At 44.7% G+C, this 23,912-nt stretch overlaps 1 protein-coding gene across 2 annotated transcripts in view; it reads left to right on the top strand.

Moving 5' to 3' along the window:
• The first annotated feature begins 10,460 nt into the window (after window positions 1-10,460).
• PGR (progesterone receptor) overlaps window positions 10,461-23,912 on the top strand; it is a 93,568-nt gene continuing 80,116 nt past the window's right edge. Inside the window, exons 1-2 of one of the 2 annotated variants that reach the window (XM_026675603.2) lie at window positions 10,461-12,731; window positions 22,214-22,365. In XM_026675603.2, coding sequence (XP_026531388.2) covers window positions 11,284-12,731; window positions 22,214-22,365 — 1,600 coding nt within the window. In that variant the 5' untranslated portion in view covers window positions 10,461-11,283. Of the gene's footprint in view, window positions 12,732-19,706; window positions 19,737-22,213; window positions 22,366-23,912 lie in introns of those variants that run through there. The other variant, XM_087966178.1, reaches the window with a different exon arrangement.

Here is a 23,912-nt window from a genome sequence, read left to right as displayed (position 1 = left end):
GCATCACAAAATCAATAGTAAAACAATTAGGACAATAGTAAAATAATTAGGACAAAACATCTCATTGGAATCACAGAATGTATGAAATTGGGAAGAATCCTTTAAATCATGTAATTCATCTCCTCTTTTAGCACGAATCCATTACACTACCCACTAAAACAGTGACAATTCAACCTCTCAGTTGAGAGCACACAACTGGTTTAATGCATATTTAATAATATTTAATTAACATATAGAACATGAGATAAATAATATTCATATTATCTTTTCTAAAATCATATCTTTGTTTTATTTTTATTTTTCCAAATGTGTGTGTCTTCTCAATTTATGCAGTGGGCATCTCGAACCAGGTTGATTGCAAAAGAATCAAAATCACTGAGAAAATATTTTAACTTTAACCTGGGCAACCAGCTATGCCTACTCAGGAATCTCCAAGTATTTAAAGAGTGGCTGTCTTTATTTTCCCTTTGGTTTTATTGTGCTATGTAACTGTTTCTACTATTGTTGGGCTTTTAGGTTGCACCTTGAATGTTTTAACTGCATTGTTTATTTTATATGAGCCATCAAGAGTATTTTTAAATTGTTTGAAATATGTGAAATAAATAAATAAGGAGCCCCCTTCAATTGTACAGTCACTTGTCTCCTTTGCTGGTCTCCCTAAGAAAAAGACGTTAAAAGAGTATCATGGACCATTACATACGCTTTGATTTATTATACCAATAGACATTGCAGTGAAAAAAATAACCTTTTTTAATTTTCCAGCCATGCCAACTTTCAGGATAAAGGGGGGGAGAAGAGGATGTGGAGGAAAAGGAGGAGAAGAGGAGGAGAAGAGGAGGAGGAGGAAGGAGGAGGAGGAGAGGGAGAGGAAGGAGAGGAGGAGAGGGAGAGGAAGGAGAAGGAGAGGGAGAGGAAGGAGGAGAAGAAAAAGGAGAGGGAGAGAGAAGGAAAGGAAGAAGCAGAGGGAGAGGGAGAAGGAGAGGAGGGAGGAGGAGGAGGAGGAGGAGGAGGAGGAGGAGGAGGAGGAGGGAGGAGGAGAGGAGAAGAGGAGGAGGAGGAGGAGGAAGGAGAGGAGGGAGGGGGGAGGGGAGAGGGAGAGGAGGAGGAGGAGGAGGAGGAGAAGAAGAAGAAGAAGAAGAAGAAGAAGAAGAAGAAGAAGAAGAAGAAGAAGAAGAAGAAGAAGAAGAAGAAGAAGAAGAAGAAGAAGAAGAAGAAGAAAGAAGAAGAATTTTCCCTGCTTCATCTTGATGGCAACCCCGCTCTAGCCCTTACCACAAATTGCCAGAATGTAAAAAATCTTTAATTCAGCCATAGCCCAAAGTTGGTTAGGGAGTGGGTAGGTGAGGGACATGTTTCTTAATCAGCAGAAGTTGCGGGGGGGAATGAAGTCACTAAGAACAGAACATGACCTGGGAATCTCTGTATTTTAACCTATCATTAATACACCTGTGGAAGTGCTAGCATAATTGCTTTCTCTTGAAAATGGGTGGGAAATTGATACTGGATAGTTTGCTGTGAAATATCAGGGACAGGTTAGAGATAGGTGAGCTGCAAGCAGAGAAAAAAATCCCGAGGTGGTATCATAAGCACATGCTAAAAGATAAGGTAAAGGTTCCCCTCGCACATATGTGCCAGTCGTTCCCGGCTCTAGGGCCGGTGCTCATCTCCGTTACAAAGCCAAAGAGCCAGCGCTGTCCGAAGACATCTCTGTGGTCATGTGGCTCGCATGACTAAACACCGAAGGCGCATGGAAGGCTGTTACCTTCCCACCAAAGTGGTCCCTATTTTGCTACTTGCATTTTTACATGCTTTCGAACTGCTGGATTGGCAGAAGCTGGGACAAGTAACGGGAGCTCACTCCATTATGCGGTGCTAGGGATTCAAACTACCGAACTGCTGGCTTTTCTGATCGAGAAGCTTAGCGTCTTAGCCACTGAGCCACCGCGTGCTAAAAAATAGGGCACTTTCAATGTGCATTAATGTATGTACAGGTAGTCCTTGACTTATTGAGCCCAACATATTCTGTTGCTAAGCGAAACATTTGTTCAGTGAGTCTTGCCCAATTTTACGACCTTTCTTACCGCAGTTGCTAAGTGAATCACTGCAGTTGTTAAGTTAGTCACACAGTTGTTAAGTGGATCTGTCTTCCCTGTTGACTTTGCTTGTCAGAGGGTCACAAAAGGGGAATTGCGTGACTCCGGGACACGGCAACGGTCATAAATATGAACCCGTTGCCAAGGGTCTGAATTTTGATCACGTGGCCCTGGGGATGCTGCAAAAGTCATTAAGTGTGAAAATGGTCATAAGTCGCTTTTTCCAGTGCCGTTGTTGCAACTTTGACTGGTCACTAAATGAACTGCTGTAAGTCGAGGACTATCTGGAAAAAAAGATTGAGGCTTCCGCTATGCAGTTCTGGTTGCCATCTTTTATTGTTTAATGACATAGAATAGTGATGGCGAACCTTTTTGTTGTGGTGTGCCGAAAGCACATGTGTGTACGATTAGCATGTGCACACGCGTGCCGGCACCCACAATGCATCCTGCCCCCCCCCCGCGCATGCGTATGCAACACCTCTGCCCTGCCCCCCTTACCTCCACTGCACATGCGCCTCCCTCCCAGCTGATTTCAGCCCGTTTGAGACAGTTTTCGCCCCCCCAGAGGCTCAAGGGACACCTCTGCAGCCTTGGGAGGCCGAAAAACGGGCCTTCCGGAAATACAGGAAGTGCCCGTTTTCAGCCTCCAGAGGGCCTCTGGAGCCCGAGTGAGTCTGTTTTCGTCCTCCTTGAGGCTTGAGGGAAGCCTCTGGAGGCTGTGGAGGCTGAAAACGGACCCGTTTTGGCACTTCTGGTATTTCCGGAAGTCCCATTTTTTGGCCTCCCAAGGCTGCAGACGCTTTCCTCAAGCCTCCAGGAGGGCGAAAATGGCCTCAAACAGGCTGAAAATCAGCCGGAAGGAACACACATGCGCAGTGCAGATAAGTTTGGCTGGGGCTCGCGTGCCTGCACAAATGGCTCTGCGTGTCACCTGTAGCATATGTGCCATAGGTTCGCCATCACGGACATAGAACATGTGCATTTTATGGCCATTCCTGCAGACCGATTACATGGAAATATATTTTTAAAGTGCGGCTTGGCTCCACAAGAAACTGACAGAATTTTGCCACCGTGCCAGATGAAACATGATAGCCTGCCAGCCCTTCTATCTTACTTGACAGTGGCCTTAAAATCTGCATGCCGCCCTGAAATGATATTTGCGAAGAAATAATGCTTGATGGAGTGCTTCTAAAATTAGTTTTTTGATTAAGAAAAGAAAGATACATTCTTCTTCTAAAGTGGAATGGAAAAATGCTGGGAAGTAAGGATTATCGAATACGTTGCCTACGAAAACATGACTCAGGCAATCTCATCAGGCCCGTTTTAGAAGAGAAAATGTGCCCTTTTAGAAGAGAAAATGAGTTTAATTGTAGGTTTAATCATTTTATCAGGTAAAATGGGGTTGCATGCACACATATTCTAATGCACATGTATATGTATTGCAATGCACATGTATTCTATTGAAATGTACTGTTGGAAGAAATATCCTTCTGGGCCCAGTTCCAAGTGGGGAAAAATACACTGGGAACATGGAGGCTGTTTGGAAAGGTGGTTTAATGGTGGACAAGACCACATGGCATGGAACTCCAAAGTGAAAAGAATGATCACATGCTTCAAGAAGTTGGGTGAAGAAAGAAAAGGGCCAAGATGCTGAGAGACCCTTAGTTATATACCCTCTGTTGGGCCCCACCTTAGTGTTTCCTGTTCCTGTGTAAAAAATGTATCCCATTGGCTGTCAGACTCCCAGGGGCGGGGGTCTTAGCTAACTTCATAGCTTTGTCTGGACTACATAGCTTCACCTGAGTGCTGGCAGATGCAATCTTCCCAGGTCAGATGGTGAGATGGTAGAGACCTTTGTTATGTAGAATACTCTGGCCCAGGCCTTAATGGCCCACCCATTAACAAAGGTGGGGGTGAGCTTCTGCTTCTGAGGTGAGTTTCTGCTTCTGAGTTTCTACTCTTTTTTAGGGGAAATATTCTGCCTTTTTAATATTTCTTAGGATATTTCATTTTTATGGGAGAGCGGTGGGTGCTAACTTCCTACGGTACCCATATTCTAACACGTATTAGCACATATTTATGAGTGCATCTCCACAACATTTAATAGTACAATGACATGCTTAAGCAGAAACAGAGCAAGCATCCGTCTTAATAAATCTTAAGTAAACAAATAAATACGTTGGCAATTATTTAAACAGAATCAGTTCTGCCTGCATTAAAAGCTTAATAAGGGGAACGAGAAACAGATTTTCTCTGAAATTTAAAAGATGAAAACAACAGCAATTTAGAAGTGATTAATAACGTCATTAGTATGAAACCGAGAAAACCAAATTTGGGGGGAATTTGAGGTTTTGTTAATAGGGCCATTTGCTTCTAAAGATCTAACACAGCCTTTCCTGTTTATGCCTCTTGTATGTATTCCAATTCTCAGAATTCATGTGTGTCAGTCAGGTTGGAAAAGGCTAATTTAGAATCTCTGCAGCCCCAAGGACTCTAAATCAGGTCTTCTCAAACATGGCAACTTTAAGATGGGTGGATTTCAACAACCACCCCATATTTACCAAGTAGAAATGATCCTGTCTTTGAAAAAATCTATTTAGAATAGAATAGAATAACAGAGCTGGAAGAAACCCTACACCACTTCAGATAAACGGGTATCCAATCTCTTCTTAAAAACTTGCAGTGTTGGAGCATTCACAATGTCTGGAGGCAAATTGTTCCACTGATTAATTGTTCTAACTATCATGAATTGTTCTAACTGTCATGGGGATGACAGGAGAGACACAGACTTCAGAGAGTAATTAGGACTGCAGAAAAAACAATTACTACCAACCTGCCTTCCAACGAGGACCTGTATTCTGCACGAGTCAAAAAGAGGGCTGTGAGAATGTTTAAAGACCCCTCACATCCCGGACATAAACTGTTTCAACTCCTTCCCTCAAAATGATGCTATAGAGCACTGCACACCAGAACAACTAGACACAAGGACAGTTTTTTCCTGAATGCCATCACTCTGCTAAACAAATAATTCCTCAACACTGTCGAACTATTTTATAAGTCTGCACTACTATTACTATTAATCTTCTCATTACTCCTTATCATACATCCCCTTCCACTTGTGACTGTGTGACTGACTGTAACTTTGTCACTTGTATCCTTATGATTTACAGTATACTGACTGTTTCCTAGTATGATTTGATTGCTTATTGTACCCTATGACTATTATTAAGTATTGTACCTTATGATTCTTGACTCTTGACGAATGTATCTTTTCTTTTATGTACACTGAGACCATTTGCACCGAAGACAAATTCCTTGTGTGTCCAATCCCACTTGGCCAATAAAAGAATTCTAATTCTAATTCTTAGCTGTACCACCCCCAAAGAGAAAAAGTCAGGGATTACTTGGAAAACTCTTATTTAACTATAAACATACACCATTCTACATGTATCAAATAACACTGTTGAATATCTAGAGAAGAAACTGTGTTAAATAGGCATTATTTAACCAGTTCCTAGCAACCATCCCAAAATGTATTTAATTGCATTGTGGATTTGAAGCTCCAAACCTTTGTGACTAACCTTAGTTAGTTACAAAACCTCAGAGGTAGAATAGAATGGAATGGAATGGAATGGAATGGAATGGAATGGAATGGAATAGAATAGAATAGAATAGAATAGAATAGAATAGAATAGAATAGAATAGAATAGAATAGAATAGAATAGAATAGAATAGAATAGGAAAACCTACACCGCTTCAGACAATAGTTATTCAATCTCTTCTTTAAAAACTTCCAGTGTTGGAGCATTCACAACTTCTGGAGGCAAGTTGCTCCACTGATTAATTGTTCTAACTGTCAGGAAATTTCTCCTTAGTTCTAAGTTGCTTCTTTCCTGGATTAGTTTCCATCCATTGCTTCTTGTCCTGCGCTCAGGTGCTTTGTTAGGAGACTATTGGGAAATCTTGGGTCTGGATTCATTCACTCCTCTGCCCCTTATCCCTTTGGAAGTCTAGCAGCTAGCCAGTTCACCCCTGCCTTGCTCAGCAACTGAAATGTTTTAGCCTCCAGTCCCCTAATCATCTTTGTTGCTCTTCTCTGCACTCTTTCTAGAGTCTCAACATCTTTTTCATATCATGGTGACCAAAACTGGATGCAGTATTCCAGGTGTGGTCTTACCAAGGCATTATAAAGTGGTAATAACACTTCCCGTGATCTTGATTCTATCCCTCTGTTAATGCAGCCTAGAACTGTGTTGGCTTTTTTGACAGCTGCTGCACACTGCTGGCTCCTATTTAAATGGTTGTCCACTAGGACTCCGAGATCCCTCTGAGATCCCGAGATGACAGGAGGGGTAGAAAAAACTCTACAGTTGACCAAAGTCAGTTCTGCAGTCTTTCTCCAAAAATGTTACTGAAAACACAGACCCTGCTGGAAAGCAGAGCGGAAGGGTTCAGAAAAACCAGAAGGCAGGAGAGAGTGTTAGAGCAGGTTTCCCCTCCCCCCCAAAAAAAAAAAAAAAACAAGTTTAGCTCTTGTGGATCAATCAAGAAACTTTCAGGACAGCCAATTTAAAAAAAAATAGCCTCCTTTTTCTCCACAGAGACTAAAACGCTATGCTCCAGGTTTTTTTTTTATGCTGGCAGAAAAGTATAATAGGACAGGTTACAGAAGTAACTGGACGAGTTTCCTAATTTTAGATTCGCTACCTTCAACAGCCCTGCTGGCAAAGGACAATTGCTTCGCTACCATGGAGTAGGGAGGACTTGGCAAGGCTTGCTTGCTTGTCTCGAATGATGCCTTGCTTGAGTGACAGGTCCCAACTGCTCTCTCTCTCTCTCTCTCTCTCTCCCTGTGAACTGTCAGGCAAACTGTCTCTGAACCCGAGTCTAGCAATAGTCCGGATTTAAAAACAGCCTGACTGACGGGATTCAGAGATGGACAGTGAGACACCATGAGACTTGGTGGGCAGCACAGAATAGGGACAGATAAAAATTCTCTTCCACTTCATTCTAGACCCCTTCCCTGCACCGGAAACCTGGGCAACTGAACTACAGGTAGTGTAGTGATTGACTTACAGCAGGGGTGGGCAACTATGGCCCTTTTATGAATTATGGACTTCAACTCCCAGAATTCCTGAGCAAGCCATGCTAGCTCAGGAATTTTGGGAGTTGAAGTCCACAAGTAATAAAGGGGCCATAGTTGCCCACCTCTGACTTACAGTCTTTCCTTTAATGACTGTTCAAAGGTTACAGTGGCATTGAAGAAAGTGACTTATGGCCACCAGGAACCATGGTGGCGCAGTGGTTAGAGTGCAGTATTGCAGGCTGACTCTGCCCATTACCAAGAGTTCAATCCTGACCAGCTCAAGGTTAACTCAGCTTTCCAGTCTTCCGAGGTGGGTAAAATGAGGACCCGGATTGTTGGGGGCCATAGGCTGACTCTGTAAAACTGCTTAGAGAGGGCTGCAAAGCACTATAAAGCGGTATATAAGTCTAAGGGCTATTGCTATTTTTCACACATATGACTGTTGCAGCATCCCCATGGTCATGTAATCAAAATTGGAGCACTTGTCAAATGGCTGGGATTGATGACAACTGCACCTGTCCTGGGTTCATGGGAACAGCCTTGGTAACCTTCCCGGCCAGCTTCCCACAAGCAAAGTCAATGGGGGAAAGCCAGATTCAATTCACAACCGAATGGTTTGCATAACCAGTGCAGTGATTCATTTAACGACTGGGGCAAAAAAAAAAGTTTGTAACATGGGGCAAAACCCACTTCATCCCTGCCTTGCTCAGCAACTGAAATTTGAGGCTCAATTCAGTGGTGGGATTCAATTTTCTTTTTTTACTACCGGTTCTGTGGGCGTGGCTTGATGGGTGTGGCTTGGTGGGTGTGGCAGGGGAAGGATACTGCAAAATCTCCATTCCTTCCCCATCCCACTAACCTGCTTTCCAGCTCCGTTCTCTTGTGCAGGGCAACCAAAGAAGACCCAGCCAATCAGCTGGGATTCGGGAGGCGGAGAATAGATGGGGGCGGGGCCAGTCAGAGGTGGTATTTGCTGGTTCTCTGAACTACTCAACATTTCCGCTACAGGTTCTCCAGAACTGGTCAGAACCTGCTGAATACCACCTTTGGCTCAATTGTGCTCATAAGCAGAGGTCTACCTCTATCTATAGACTCAGGTTTAGAGTGCGAGAGCCACATTCAGAAAGAGCTGGATTGAACCGCCTACAGACTGCAAAGATCATTGGGGTTTCTCCATCCTGCTTCATACTATGTCTGACACTGGAAGTTTCTAAGAAGAGATTGGATTACGATTTGTCTGAAATGCTATAGGGCCGGGGTGTCAAACTCAAGGCCCAGGGGGTGGATCCGGTCTGCAGGGTGCTCAGATCTGGCTCACAAGGCTGCCCTGGAAACGGCAAAGGACTGGCCCGCAGTGCCTCTGCCAGTGAAAACGGAGCTTGCAAGGTGGCCCTCCCAAGTTCTGTTTTCACTGGCAGAGGGTCGTCGCAGGTGAAAATGGAACTCGGGAGCTCATATTCCCTGACAGTGCATTTGGGCCATCACTGGCAGCCCCAACACAAGTGACTTGAACTGGCAATGCCCACCCTGGCTAAGCCCATCCTAGCTCTTCCGAGGTCAAACACAACCCTGATGTCACCCTCAATGAAATTGAGTTTGACATCCCTGCTATAGGGTTTCCTGCCTAAGTAGGGGGTTGGACTAGAAGACTCCCAAGTTCCCTTCCAACTCTGTTTCTATTCTATTCTATTCTATTCTATTCTATTCTATTCTATTCTATTCTATTCTATTCTATTCTATTCTATTCTATTCTATTCTATTCCCTACTCTACTCTGCTCTGCTCTGCTCTGCTCTGCTCTGCTCTGCTCTGCTCTACTCTATTCTATTCTACTCTACTCTATTCTATTCCCTACTCTACTCTACTCTACTCTACTCTACTCTACTCTACTCTATTCTACCTCTACTCTATTCTACTCTACCCTACTTGAAGTCCTCACCTCTTAAAAGTTGCCAGAGTTGAGAAATACAGGTTTTCTTTGATTTAACAACCTTTTAGTGACCATTCAAAGTTACAACGGCACTGAGTGACTTATGTCCATTTTTCATGCTTATGACCATTACAGCATCCCCCTGCCTCATGTGATCCAAATTTAGGTGCTGACTCATATTTATGACGGCTGCAGTGTCCTGGGGTCACCTTTGCAACCTTCTGACCAGCAAATGGGGAAGCCAGATTCACTTAACAACTGGGTTACAAACTTAACCACTGCAGTGATTCACTTACTTAACATTTATTTTATATACGTGTGTGTATATACATATATAAATATGTGTGTGTATCAGAGGTGGGTATTCAGCAGGTTCTGATCAGTTCTGGAGAACCGGTAGTGGAAATTTTGAGTAGTTTGGAAAACTAGCAAATGCCACCTCTGACTGGAGATTTTACAGTACCCTTCCCCTGTCACGCCCACCAAGCCACGCCCACCAAGCCATGCCCACCAGGCCATGCCCACAGAACCGATAGTAAAAAAATTTGAATCCCACCAATCACACACACACACACACACACATTCTTGTAAGCTGCCTTGAGTCACCATGTGCGAATTAGGCAGCAATATAAATTTCCTAAAATAAATTAAATAAACAAAGAGTGGCAAGAAAAGGGGGTAAAATGTGGCAAAACTCACTCAATGAATGTCCCGCTCAGCAACAGAAACGTTGGGCTCCATTGTGGTCACAAGGACCACCTGCTGCTTTAGGCTTAAGACGGGAGACAAGAAGGCGGCTCTGTTAGACACCTGGGGGGAAAAGGTAGCTGTGGCACGTCAGGTGTGAGTCAGGTTGGTGAGCTATGGCAGATTCTCTTGGCCCTCTCTAAGCCCTGCGCTTGTTGCGGAGCAGAATGAAACAGTGAGGCAGCCCCCAAGGGGACAAATGAACCCCCTCCCTCTGTGCCTGGTCGCTTAATCCACCTGCTGCCAGGGGTGGGTAGCTATCTCTCTCTCTCTCTCCTGTTTCTCACTCCTCTTGATCCATCTCAGGACAAGCCGAGAGCAGCAGCGACACCCACAGGGTTGTGGGTTGTGAGGGTTGTGGGTCCGAGGGTTGTGACTCCCCGCCCCTTTGCTCCCTACACATTTGCACCTTTGAATTATCCATCTCTCTCTCTCTCTCTCTCTCTCTCACACACACACACACACACACACACACACACAGACACAAAGCCTTTTCTGACTTTGCTACAGTTGCAGCCTGTCCTCCTCTTCCTCCTCCTCCTCCCCCCAAATCTGGAAAGAAAGAAAGAAAGAAAGAAAGAAGAAGAGCGAGAGAAGAAGAAGATGCAAAGAAGGGGAGACGTGGCCAGCGATTAGAGGCGGTGGAAAGAACCAGAGCAAAGAGGTGGAGCCGAAGGGCGCCCGAGCAGTGGGGCTGGCAAGAATTGGCCGCCAGGGGGCAGCGCAGAGCCTGGGTTTCGGATTGAAGCGGGCAGGTTGGTTCGACTTTTCGCCTTAGCATTCGGTCCGGCGCTCATCCTGGACAGGACAGCGAGAAGTCGGGACGACTTTCTGCAGCCGCCTGGGGCTGAAGGTGGACGACCTGGGCCCCGGGGAGCAGGAAGCGCTTCCTACGTTTCCAGCAAGAAGAGCATCCCGCGGCAAGGCGGGACGGGCGGAACCCTTTAGGAGAAAGTTTGCGGCAGAAGTCCACCTCGTCGAGTTGTCCAGCACCGCCGCGCAGGTGCATTTCTCTCCATCCCCCCATTTCCCTGGGAAAGCAAAGCAGGTGCGGCTTCCGCGTTGTCTGCGGGACTCTCTCTACTAGACCCGGGACGGGCTGATTTGGGGAGCCAACCCCGGCATGGAGCGGCGCTGGCGAGCCAAGCGCGCTTGAAGTCCTTGGGATCCAGCAACTTTCTTCCACGTGAAACGCGATCCAAGTGGAGGCTGCCCGCCTGCCCGCCCAGCCGGAGCACCTCTCCCCTCCTCTTCTCCCCCTCACCAGGGAGTAAGCAACCCCCCCCACCCCGTTGGTTCCGAGGATGTGACGGACCGAAGGGTTTCGATGTCCAGGGGGCAGAGGCTGCGCCGCGCCCGTCCCGTCCCGCTTTAGGTCTAGGCAGGTGTGCGCGCGATCCGCCGCCTTTCGCGAAACTTTCCGGGAAGATGAAAGCCAAGGGAGTGAGCAGGGAACCCTCGGCCGCCTCCACCTCTTCCACCCAGGATGGGTCAGTCCTGCTGGTCCCTCCTCACCCGTCGGATCGGGATCCTTTTGCTGGGAGGGAGAGGGTCGAGGCCATCGATCTGACCCTGGACGGGCTCCTGTACGCCAGAAGCAGCGAAGACGAGGAGGACGAGGAAGACGACGACGAGGAGGAGGAAGAAGACCAGGAAGAGGAAGGCAACCCCCGTCTCAAGGAGCGAGAGGGTCTCTCGGGCTCCTCCTTGGTCCAGGAAAGTTCCGGCTTGCCGTTGGGCAAAGATGCCCTGGATCGGGTCCTAGATACTTTTCTGACTTCGGCTGCCAGCCACTCGGAGAGCCCTTCGGCGGCGTGGTCGTCTTTCTTCGGCTCGGAGATCCCCGACTTGGCCTCTGGGCTCCCCACCCGCCGGTCCCTCGACGGCAAAGAAGAGGGCGCGCCCGCCGCCGCCGCCGCTTCCCTGCCGCCTCCGCCTCTTTCTCCCGCGGCCACCGCCTCTCCTTCCCTTTGGAAGGCGGCTAAAGATGCGGAGGGAGCTCCTTTGAGGAGCCCGAGGGGCAGGGCCGCAGCCTCGACGTTGCCTAAAGGAGCGCAGCAGCCCTGCTCGGCGGAGGAGGAAGGAGACCTGGTCCCCGGGGCTGGCCACGCGGTAGAGCCTTCCTCCTCCTCCTTCTCCTCTTGCAAGCTCCTGGTGGCTTCGGCCTCGGGGCGCTCCCCTTTGACCGCCCCCTCGGGCTGCCCTGAGTTCCTCAACGTGCCCATCCTGCCTCTCAACCCGGCTTACTTAGCCGCCCGGACGCGGCAGCTGCTGGACGTGGAAGAGTGCCAGCAGGACTGGAGCTCCTTCTGCGGGCACGCCGCTTCCTCGCCCGCCTCCTGCAGCCTCCAGGACTTCTCCAGCTTCGTCTACCCGCCCAAAGAGGGACAGCCGCCGCCGCTTCCACCCCCGCCGCCGCCGCCGCTTTACCTCTTGGGCTCCGGCGGGGACTTTCAGCCCAGCTTCAAGATCAAAGAAGAGAGCCTCGCGGCGGCCGTAGCCAAAACCAGCAGCGACGGCGGAGCGCACTTGGGCCCCGGGACTCTGCCGGCCGCCGCGGGGCCCTGCCCGGACTACGCTCCGCCGATCGCCGCCTCTTCGCTGCCGAAGAATAGCATGAGCAGCCTGGAAGCCGTCGCCGCCCCGTCGTCCACCCTGGAGTGCGTCCTCTACAAGGCGGAGGTGGCTGCGGCCACGGCCGGCGCCCTGCCGGGCACTTACGCACCGGCGCCTTACAAAGCCTCCGCCGGCTCCATAGCGCAGAGGGAAGCTCTCTCTTTGCCCTCTACCTCGGCCGCCCCGCCTCAAGCCCTCTACCAGCCGCTCGGCTTCCACGGCCAGCAGCCCTTTTATTCGCCTTACCTGGCCTATATACGGTAAGTGGCTTCTTCACCCACCCTGGCTCAAGGAGGCTTCCTTGAATTGTTATATGATCCAATCCTGCTTTCCACCCTCCTCCCTCCATGGTGCCTTGTCAGTTCGGCAGGCGCTGGCCAGGTTGCCATCTGTCAGAAATGGTGTAGGGTCTCCCACTTTGGGGGGTTGGACGAGAGGGCCCCTTCCAACTCTGATGATCTGTTATCTCCATAAGTGATGGAGAACCATAAACAAAGAATATTTAGAGGGATCATTCTGCCTTTTGTGAAGCCACCTGCCCCAGGAGGTGCATTAAAAAGCCCAGTGGAAATGTCTTTTAATTCAATGCGTTATCAGTATGTGGAAAAGATAGTAATGAGACTCCTCAAAAACTATAATTAACAGAATAACAGAGTTGGAAGGGAACTTGGAGGTCTTCTAGTCCAACCCTCTGCTTAGGCAGGAAACCCTATATCATTTTAAACAAATGACTGTCCAGTCTCTTCTTAGAAGCCTCTAGTGTTGGACCATCCACAACTTCTAGAGGCAAGTTAATCTTAATTATAGAATAACAGAGTTGGAGGTCTTCTAGTCCAACCCCCTGCTTAGGCAGGAAACCCTACACCACTTCAGACAAATGGTTATCCAATCTCTTCTTAAAAACTTCCAGTGTTGGAGCATTCACAACTTCTGGAGGCAAGTTGTTCCACTGATTAATTGTTCTAACAGTCATTAAAATTCTCCTTAGTTCTAGGTTGCTTCTCTCCTTGATTAGTTTCCACCTGTTGCTTCTTGTCCTGCCCTCCGGTGCTTTGGAGAATATTGGGAAATCTTGGATCTGGATTTATTCACTTCTCTGCCCCTTGTCCCTTTTCAAGTCTTACAGCTACTGTAAATCAGTTTTCCCTACATCTGGAAAGAATATGGATCTATCAGGGTAGTCTCTAAGAGTTGAAAATGACTTAAGGGTACATCACTGTTATTAATCGGAAATAATAGATAGGCAAATTGTGTGTGCAGCATGCTTTGCAATGTGCGAAGAGACAGTTCAAAAAAATTTTTTTTTTGGCAAATCTGCAAAAAAAAAAAAAAAGAAAAGAAAAAAAAAGCCAGGGGAACTTTCACCGCTGCATGGCTGTGTGCACACACATTGCGACACTCCAATATCATAATAGTTTAAAAATAGCTTTTTAAAAATAATAATAATCAGTGGCTAGTTTTTCAACCTGGTCAGCTTGCCTTTTGGTAGGCATTTATTTCCACAGGGTGTCCTTGGCAAAAATTACACTCGCTACTTTTAGAGGTTTATCAACTTTCCAGCCCAGCCTTCATCTTTTCCTCGTGGTGTCCCATCGTTAGGCTAATGAGATCTAACTGTGCTTAGCTCATTTATTTATTTTATTCATTAGAGTTGCATCCCACCTTCGTTACTTTGTAGGTAACTCAAGGTAGCAAACATGCCTAATACTCCTTTCTATTTGCCCCATGACATCAACCCTGTGAGGTGGGATGGGCTGAGAGAGAGTGACTGGCCCAAAGTCTCTCAGATGGCTTTCGTGCCTAAGGTGGGACTAGAACTCACAATCTCCTGTTTTCTAGTGCAACCCAATCAATCAAAGAAAATCAATCAAAGAAAATCAGACAGGATCTGCTCAATGCTGCCATCTGCTGTGACTGCATGGCATTCTCCTGTTAGACTGTTGTAATTTTTACTAGAATGTCTTCTCTCCCAATTCATGTTCCTTACATGGCTTTCCATTCATGTTGGACTACAAATCCCATCTCCCTCATTCTGGGAAATTAGAGAAGTTGTCATCTGTCACTCCTTGAAAGGTTGGTGGAGAAGGTTGATAAAATATTAAAGCTGTTCAGTGGAGCAGGACGAGTTGATAGCTATGAACCATTATTAAAGTATGGGGCATACTTTGGATTTTTCCACTTCGGTGTATTCCAAGTGGCCTTTCCCCCATTTCTCAGGTATTCTCAGACATTTAGTCCCAACTTATCTGGAGAGCTTCAGGTTGAAGAAAGGGGCTGCCACAAAGATGAGGGGATCAACCTATTTTTCCAAAGCACCAGAAGGCAAGAGAAGAACCAATGGATGGAAAACTATTCAAGGAGAGAAGCAACCTAGAACTAAGGAGAAGTTCCTAACAGTGAGAACAAATAGTGGCTTGCCTTCAGAAATCTTGCGTACTCCATCACTGGAGGCTTCCAAGAAGAGACTGGACAGCCACTTAGCTGGAATGGTATAGGGTCTCCTGCTTGAGCTGGGGGTTGGACTAGATGACCTCCAAGATCCCTTCCAACTCCCTTAGTCCAGGGGTGGGCAACTATGGCCCTTTTATGAATTATGGACTTCAACTCCCAGAATTCCTGGAGCAAGCCATGCTTGCTCAGGAATTCTGGGAGTTGAAGTCCATAATTCATAAAAGGGCCATAGTTGCCCACCCCTGCCTTAGTCTATGTTAAGAAGTCTGGGATAGGACTTTTATGAATAATAATGTTTATCCGGTTGTTCATTTTAGTTGCTTAAGGCTGTGTTTTGAATGAACAAAAGTAGGCTGCAATTGTTAATGATTAAATGCGCTTGGGCTAACGGTTGCAATTCATGATCATGACGACTCATTATTCTGCAAAACCATTTGCATTTTCAGCATGGGAATGCCAGTTACAGCTGTTCATTATCTGATTTCCTCTTTTTTCTAAAAAAACAAACAAACAAACCAAAACAAAACTTTTGGTCTTCCTTGTTGATACTTATTTAAAGCTTTGTTCAACTGCAGATTTTGTCATACTGAATTGATATCCACTTTTGGATTAGCCTTGGGATAAATCCACATGGACTTTTCCTATTTTTTTTCCCCACACATTTTGCTGTGGGACCCGAAATTAAAATATAACTGACAAGGTTGTTGTGAGAATAAAGTAGACTGGGTAGTGGAAAACCTTATGCTCTCTAGGTCACCCTGGAGAAAGGGGCAGTTTTGATATATACTAAAGGATAAATGTGCAAACCCTTTTCCCCGTTCCATTCATCTTGACAATTTGCCATTAACAAATCTCATTCTATTCGTTGACATTGCTTATTATGAGTCAAGCTTCTATAATACAAATGATGCTGAAAAAAATATGAACAGCTGGCATACAGACAACTGCGTTTTGCGAGAAAAATACAAGCTGTTTGTCCTAAACCATATAGATAGTCCTCGACTTAGAACCAGAGGTGGTATTCAGCAGGTTCTGACCAGTTCTGGAGAAATTGGAAGTGGAAATTCTGAGTAGTTCAGAGAACCATCAAATACCACCTCTGACTGGCCCCACCCTCATCTATTGTCTGCCTCCCAAGTCCCAGCTGATTGGCTGGATCTTCTTTTGTTGCCCTACACAGGAGAATGGAGCTGGAAAGCAGGTTAGTGGGGTGGGGAGGGAATGGGATTTTTCTACCCCTGCCACGCCCATGAAGCCCCACCATGCCCACTAAGCCACGCCCACAGAACTGGTAGTAAAAATTTTTGAATCCCACCATTGCTTACAATGGTTCCCTTAGTGACTGTTCAATGTTTATAACGGCACTGAAAAGAGTGACTTTGGGCCATTTTTCACACTTATGACCGTTGCAGCCTCCCTGTGGTCACATGAACAAAATTGAGATGCTTGGGAATTGACTTGCATTTATGACCATTGAAGTGTCCCCATGATCCTTTTTTGCGACCTTCTGGCCAGCAAAGTCAATAGGAAAACCAGATTCACTTAACAACTTTGTTCCTGGCTGAACAGCTACATTGATTCACTTAACAACGGTGGCAAGAAAGGTCGTAAAATGGGGCAAAATTCACTTAACACATTTTGCACTTATCAACCACAATTTGGGGCTCAGCTGTGGTCATAAGTTGAGGACTGCCTGAACCTTAAAAACAAATGTAGTCCCCTGACAGCTTGCAGAGTTTGTACAACGTTTACACTATTTGTGGTGATCACTCTTTATAATATACAGGATATGTAACTGTAACCGCTGTTAAAGGCTGATAACTATGCACCAGATTTTTAAGTAGGCCTTTCTCCTCATTAAAACCTGGTAGATGCACAGAACTAGCCGTAGTGATGGGAAACGGAAGTTTCTGCTTTGTAACTAAGTGACGTAGATGCTAGATTTATCTGGCGTAACATCAATGCAGAGGTGAAACTCATTCCGGCTTACTGGATGTGTTAATGGAGACATTTGAAGAGATGTGAAACCAAGTGGCAGTTTTTGTGTCACATAAAACAAAGCCATCAAGGTGGGGTTTGATGGTTGACAGGGGTTGATAGTTTATGCTTTGGTTAGGAAAATATCATCAAAGGCCCAGCCATCATGGATACCTCTCCTCTGATAACTCCTAAATGATAACCTAAAATCTTGATTTCAAAGATTTTAAAATTAAACATTTAGTGTAGTTTTGAGGAAACACCTATTTTTGCACCTGTATGTTAGAACAGTGATCCCCAACCTTTTTATGCCGCGGCCCGGCATCAGCTGGGCGCCGCCATCTTTTTGATGAAAAAGTGCTTCCGGTGACCTCACCGGAAGCACTTTTTCATCAAAAAGATGGCGGCGCCAGCTCGTGAGCTTTTCCGGTAGAAATGGCTTTCTACCCGGAAAAGCTCACGAGCGCTGGCGCCGCCATCTTTTTGATGAAAAGTGCTTCCGGTGAGCTTTCTACCCGGAAAAGCTCACCGGAAGCACTTTTTCATCAAAAAAAGATGGCGGCGCCCAGCAACCAGCGGCCCGGTAGGACTTGTTCCGCGGACCGGTACCGGTCCGCGGACTGGTGGTTGGGGACCCCTGTGTTAGAAGACCAGAATGCAATATAGTTTCAGAAATGAGCTTAAGCAGGGGTAGGATTCTACCAATTTGGACCGGTTTGGGTGAACTGGTTGTTAAACCGGTATTTGAACCAGTTGGCCCCTCCCTCTCTGCCCCTCCCCTCGCAGGAGTCTCCACACGGTGTATTTTTGATGTAGGTAAATGCAGGGTCCACGAAGAGGCTCTGGGAGGGGGAAAAACAGGGCTTCTGGAAGTACTGGAAGTCCATAAATGGGTCTGTTTCCGGCTTCTGGGGGGCCTCCAAACCTCAGGGGAGGCCATTTTCTCCCTCCCAGAGGCCCAAGGGAATCCCCTCATACCCTTGGGAAGGTGAAAAACAGCCCTCCTGGAAGTTCTGGTAGACCACGCCCACCATGGCCACACCCACCAGCAACTGGGCAGCCAACCAGTTGCTGGGATTTTCAAATCACACCCCTGAGCTGTTCAGAACTAAGTATGGGTTAGGTACTTCTAAATAGACTCAGATGATATACCCAGAGGGGTGGCGGGGGGGGGAAAGCAAGGTCAAGGGTGACAGTGAATTACACATCGCAGAGTTGGCTACGCCCAGGTTAATGCCGGAATGTTAACTTCTAATAAACCCTTTTTAGTTTTGGGAGTGTGGTTCGAGGCTCATGATTTAATTGGAGTAACTGCCGGAATCCCGACACCTTTTCCAATTAAAAAAAAAAGTACTTAATATCTTTTATCACTTAAGAGAGAAATAGGCGCCTGTAGCTAGGCGACTAAAGAAGGGACAGACCTACTAGAATAGAATAGAATAGAATAGAATAGAATAGAATAGAATAGAATAGAATAGAATAGAATAACTTTATTGTCATTGCATTCCATGAATACGATGAAATTTGAAAGCTACTCCATCACAATCATACTACAGTTTTAAATAAATAAATAATAATAATAATAATAATAATAATAATAAATAATAATAATAATAATAATAATAGGATTAAATCACAGATGCACTGTTTGATTCAAGACAATTACTGCCTTGGAAAAGAAACTGTTTCTCAGTCTATTAGTCCTCATTTTAAGACACCTATAATGCCTCCCTGATGGTAACGTGAAATATGAATGACCAGGATGAGAACGGTCTGTGGAGATTTTTAGTGCTCTAGAGAGGAGTCTGGTCTTCGCAATCTCTTCCAAAGAAGAAAGAGAGCAACCGATGATTTTTTGTGCTGTGTTTTTAACTCTCTGGAGCATCTTCTTATCCACTGCAGAGCATCCAGCATACCACACCATTACACCTACTACTACTACTACTACTACTACTGTTACTTATTGGGGTAGTACTTATTTGTATTATTTATTGGGAGGAGAAAACAGTGAAGTGAGAAGTTGTTAAGTAAAGTGGGACAGTTTTGTCCCATTTTATGACCTTTCTTGCCACAGTTACTAAGTGTAATTGTTCACTTAATAACACAGTCATTAAGTGAATCTGGCTTCCCCATTGAATTGTTTGTCAGAAGGCTACAAAAGGTAACCACATGACCCCGGGATATGAGTCAATTGCCAAGTGTCTGAATTTTGATCATGTGACCACAGGGGATGCCAAAAATGGGCCTAAGTCTGAAAAATGGGCCTAAGTCACTTTTTTCAGTGTCATTTTAACTTTGAATGGTCACTAAATGAACTGTTGTAAGTTGAGGACTACTCATACTAAGCACGGCAATGGTTAAGTGAGCCATACCTGATTTTGTGATCATTTTTACCACATGCAAAAGGTGTTAAGCAGCAAATTGCTGCAGTTGTTAAGTAAACCATCTGGTTGTTAAGTGAATCCAGCTCTCCCCCCCCCCCGCCCCCTTGATTTTGCTTGTCCGGGAAGGTCACAAGTGGTGATCACGTGACTTCAGGATTCTGCAAACATCGTAAATACAAAGTGGTTGCCCCCTGATTATGACTGTAGGCCACTGGGATTCTGATCGCCTCACAATCAGGAGGCTGTGAGTTTGATCCTAGGTAGCAGCAGGTATTACTCTCTCTGGTCATAATGAGTAAATATCTGCTGTGAATTCTGGGTTGGCAAAAGGAAGCACATCCGTCCAGTAAACATTCAGCTTCATTCAGTTGCCCTGACTCCACCCTGATGTAAGGGATTACGAGGTCATTGAAAGACGGAAAAAAAAAAAAAAGACCATGGGGATTCTGTGAAGTATGAGAACTGGTCGTAAATCACTTTTTATTTTCAGTGATGTTGTAACTTTAAACGATTGCTAAATGAAGGGCTGCACCTGCATGCATATATTTTAATCTGTCTAAACCACTTTTCTACCAATAAGCTTCCTCATTCTGCATTTAGCAGGGTCAGTGGTTTTATTTTTCTCTTTAGATACGTCATTTCCACACACCCAAATTCTTATTTCATGATGTAATTTGGGTTCTGCTGCCATTAGGTATATGAAAGGGTTAAGGTGGAAAACCTACAGCCACGTCTTCTGGAACTGTCCATGTTAATTACCCATACTATTGTTTCCAGTGGTACTGGAAAGTTTTTTTTTTAAAATAAATTTGATTAATTTTCTATTTATTACATTCCTTAGTGCTTAATAAACATGTTGTCTTTCCAGAGATACTGGAAAGTTGTATGTCTTTCAATCTAGATCAATAGATGGATAAATGGATGGATGGTCTGTAGATTCTTGTTCCTTGTTTGCGAATTACTTTCTCTGCATCCCCCTGCCTTGCACAGTGGGAGATAGGACAGCACTCCAGAGAGTAAATGTCATTGCCCAGAGGATTGCCTCTTTGGTTGCCCTCTTTGGAACAGCTTTATAGCTCCCACTGCCTTGAGAAAGTTCAAAACATTATCAAAGATCCATCTCATCCTGGGAACCCTTTTTTTGAACTATTGCCATCTAGCAGATGGTACAGGGCAATAAAAACAAGGACAAATAGGCTGAAAAACAGCTTCTATCGCAGGTCAGTAACTATATTGAATTCTACTGTATAGTGCAATATTAATGCAATATCAGGGGTTTTCAATTCAATTGTATAGAATGTGAGGGATGTGTGTTTTTGTTTTATTTTTATAGTTTTCTTACGTATGATGTACACTGAAGATGGCATTTAATTTCATTGTATGAGGTGCAATGACAGTAAAGTAAACTAAACTTTCCTAATTTTGCTAGTCCACTGTTTTGATGATTGATAAAGAAACCTCAAGTGGCATTTTTATGCCAGCTGAACTGAGTGGGCTGTGAGCTTATCCTGATTTATATATCGGGGATTGATTGGAAGTAAACTTTGCTGGGTGCAAAGTTAAACTGGAAATGACTATAACCAATAAAGTTAAAAACGCCTTTGAGGCCTTGGTGGGTATGTCCATGCAATTTTTAAGGCAATACTGTGGGAAGTGGGTTTGCATTTCTTCTGAGATAGTCTTTGACTTTGACTTCAATCTTTTCAATTATCTGATGCCTCTCATCCAAGAACTAACCAGGACTGGCCTTGCTTAGCTTCCCTTAAGTAGTTTTTGTTTAGCCTCTGAATGATCCAATTCAATTTCCTGTTGCTGAAGACCAGAGGGAAGCATTCTTGCTTCCTTTCATTTCCTTTCCCCCCCCCCCCCCAAATAGGGACCTTCCTCTCATCCAATAATTGTCTTTTCCTCTGCTATGGGGGCCAGCAATGGGAAGAAGTTGATTTCTCTCCCAGTGCTTAAGAGGTGACTGATCAGTTGAGTGCTGGGAAATAAATAACACTTCAGGATTAGCCAGCCGTAATTTACTGTGAGCTGAGCTCCACTTCACTCTCATGTTAGTTTTCTTCCTCCAGCAGCTGGATCTTAAAATGTATTCTGCACATTTCCACTTTTTTTTTAAAAGAAATATTACTTTGAATGCTGCTAGCAGGTAGAATACTCGAATGAGGTTTAAAAAAATGTTTGCACATTAAAGTTGGATGTTGGAGTTGATTTACTTTTTTAACCTAGTTTGTAAAGCGATGGTCTGGGGGAGGCTTTGAAGCCTAAAGCTTCTTTTCCAGGCCTGTTTATTGACAATGAGCCCAGGAACTGGGAGAGAAGACTGAGTAAATCTAGAGGCATAGAATATTCTGTTACTGCTCAACTGAATAATTTTGCTTTTGGCTTCCTCCTTGGGAACCCTGAGACTTCCTTCCATTGAGATGAAGATGTGTTTCTATGTTTTTTTGTAGGGTCCCTTTCCTAATAAAACTTGATATTTTCATTTTTTTAAAAGGAATATGGAGAAATGTAAGAGGAGAAACTTTGAACTCATTTCTTGGATGTTTAAGCATGCCCTTACAAAAATATCCAGACAGTTCTAATGCTAGAAGTGTTTATTCTGACATTTATTTATTTATTTAAAATTTACATCCTTGGGAGGGGGGGCAAGGCTTTAATGTGCCTATAACCAGATCTTCCACCCCTTATGCGTCATAGATGGAAGCAGATGAGCCTTTACAAGAGACAGTAGCTCCCTGCAAGAGCTGTTAAATTTGTACTGCAACCCAAGAGGGTTGACTTGTATTCACAACTCTTTGGAAAAATCTCTCTTATTTATCAAGTACATGCTCCGTTTTTTTCTAAACTCCTCAGGGTTTGATAGTCCTTTGTAGAGTAAGTTCCTTCTTAACTTTCAGTTTCTTATTTTTGTCTATTTGGTTTAGGTCTGATGCCGAAGCTGGTCAGAGCCCTCAGTATGGGTTTGAACCTTTGCCCCAGAAGATCTGCCTTATCTGTGGTGATGAAGCTTCTGGGTGTCATTACGGTGTCCTCACCTGTGGAAGCTGCAAAGTCTTCTTCAAAAGAGCAATGGAAGGTATTCTTACAGTGGCTTTTCTTCTTCTGGTTGTGTTAATTTTAAATTGATATTTGTTGGTAGACTTGGTGATAATGTATGTCAACAGCATTTCAGCAATGGATAGTATGTGTGTCTGGATAGAAATGTACAGTATGTGTCTTGGTGAGTGTGTATTTCTAAAAGGAGGTAAAGGAACTCAGGTTTAGCACCACAAACATAGCTGCTGTTGTAGGACAGAGTACAAACTGCTTGTGTGGATGAAGAGGAAGAGGGATAAGGAGAGAGAAAGAAGGGGAGGAAAAATTGGAGGGGGGGGAGGTGGTTGGTGGTTGTTTCTGTAATATGACCTTGGGCATATTCCCATCATGTTCAAGTAGAACATCACAAATGGGTTTGAAGTCTCAAATCTCATTGCTAGAGAACCAGAGGAACTAGAAAAAACCAAAGAAGTCATTAAGGATGAATGTGAAAACAGACTTTCCAATGATGAAGAAATAGAAGAAATGGATGTCAAAACTAATAATGGAAATGACCAAGAAGCAATGTTAAAGCCAAGAAGGCTAAAAGCAACTTTAACAGATAATCAGAGTTGGAAGGGACCTTATAGATCATCTAGTCCAATCCCCCAACCAAGCAGGAGACCCTACACCATTTCTGATAGATGGGAATCCAATCTCTTCTTGAAAGTCTCAAGTGAGACACTCCCACAATTTCCGAGGGCAAGCTGTTCCATTGGTTGATTGCTCTCACTGTCAGAAAGTTTCTCCTTATTTCCAGGTTAAATCTCTCCTTGTTCAGTTTCCATCCATTATTCCTTGTCTGGCCTACAGGTGCTTTAGAACATAGATTGACCCCTTCCTCTCTGTGGCAGCCCCTCAAATATTGGAAGACTGCTATCATGTCTCCCCTGGTCCTTCTCTTCACTAGACTAGCCAAGCCCAGTTCCTATAACCGTTCTTCATATGTTTTAGTCTCCAGTCCCCTAATCATCCTGGTTGCTCTTCTCTGCACTTTTTCTAGAGTCTCAACATCTTTTTTATAATGTGACCAAAACTAGATGCAGTACAACATAATGAAGTATTTCAGAGTGTTGTTAGAAGATACAAGTAGAAGTATTACAACAACATTTGTGAAGACTTTGAAGGTGAAAACAGATATGGAACAAAAGGAAGTGCTCAAAAAGATCTTTGAAATTAGAAAAAGATTCATGCCAATGGACAAACAGCTGATTCAAAAAATATCCAAGGTAGAAGAAATATACTGAAATACTGTACAGGATATTTTACAAGAACCTCTAATATTAGAAGATGAAGTTAAATCAGCACTCTAATCTTACTGAGTCAGCTCCAGGAGCTGATGGAAGGCTCACTGAAATATGGCAAGCAACAAAAGAAGAATGAGTAAAGATTCTAGCTATTCCTGTAAATTTGGAGAACAACACAAAAGATTGGAGGTCAATCAATATTCTAATATTCAAAAAGGAGAGTTAACAGCATATGTCAACTATCATATAGTATTCTTTATTTCATGCGCTAGCAAAATAAGATTTAGAACCATCCAACACA

The sequence above is a fragment of the Notechis scutatus genome, chromosome 5, assembly GCF_049901735.1.
Source record: "Notechis scutatus isolate UNSWTSFEM ecotype Mainland chromosome 5, rNotScu1.2, whole genome shotgun sequence".
Taxonomy (NCBI): Eukaryota; Metazoa; Chordata; class Lepidosauria; order Squamata; family Elapidae; genus Notechis; species Notechis scutatus.
Note: the sequence above shows the minus strand (reverse complement) of the source record. Positions and strands in the feature narration are given on the sequence as shown.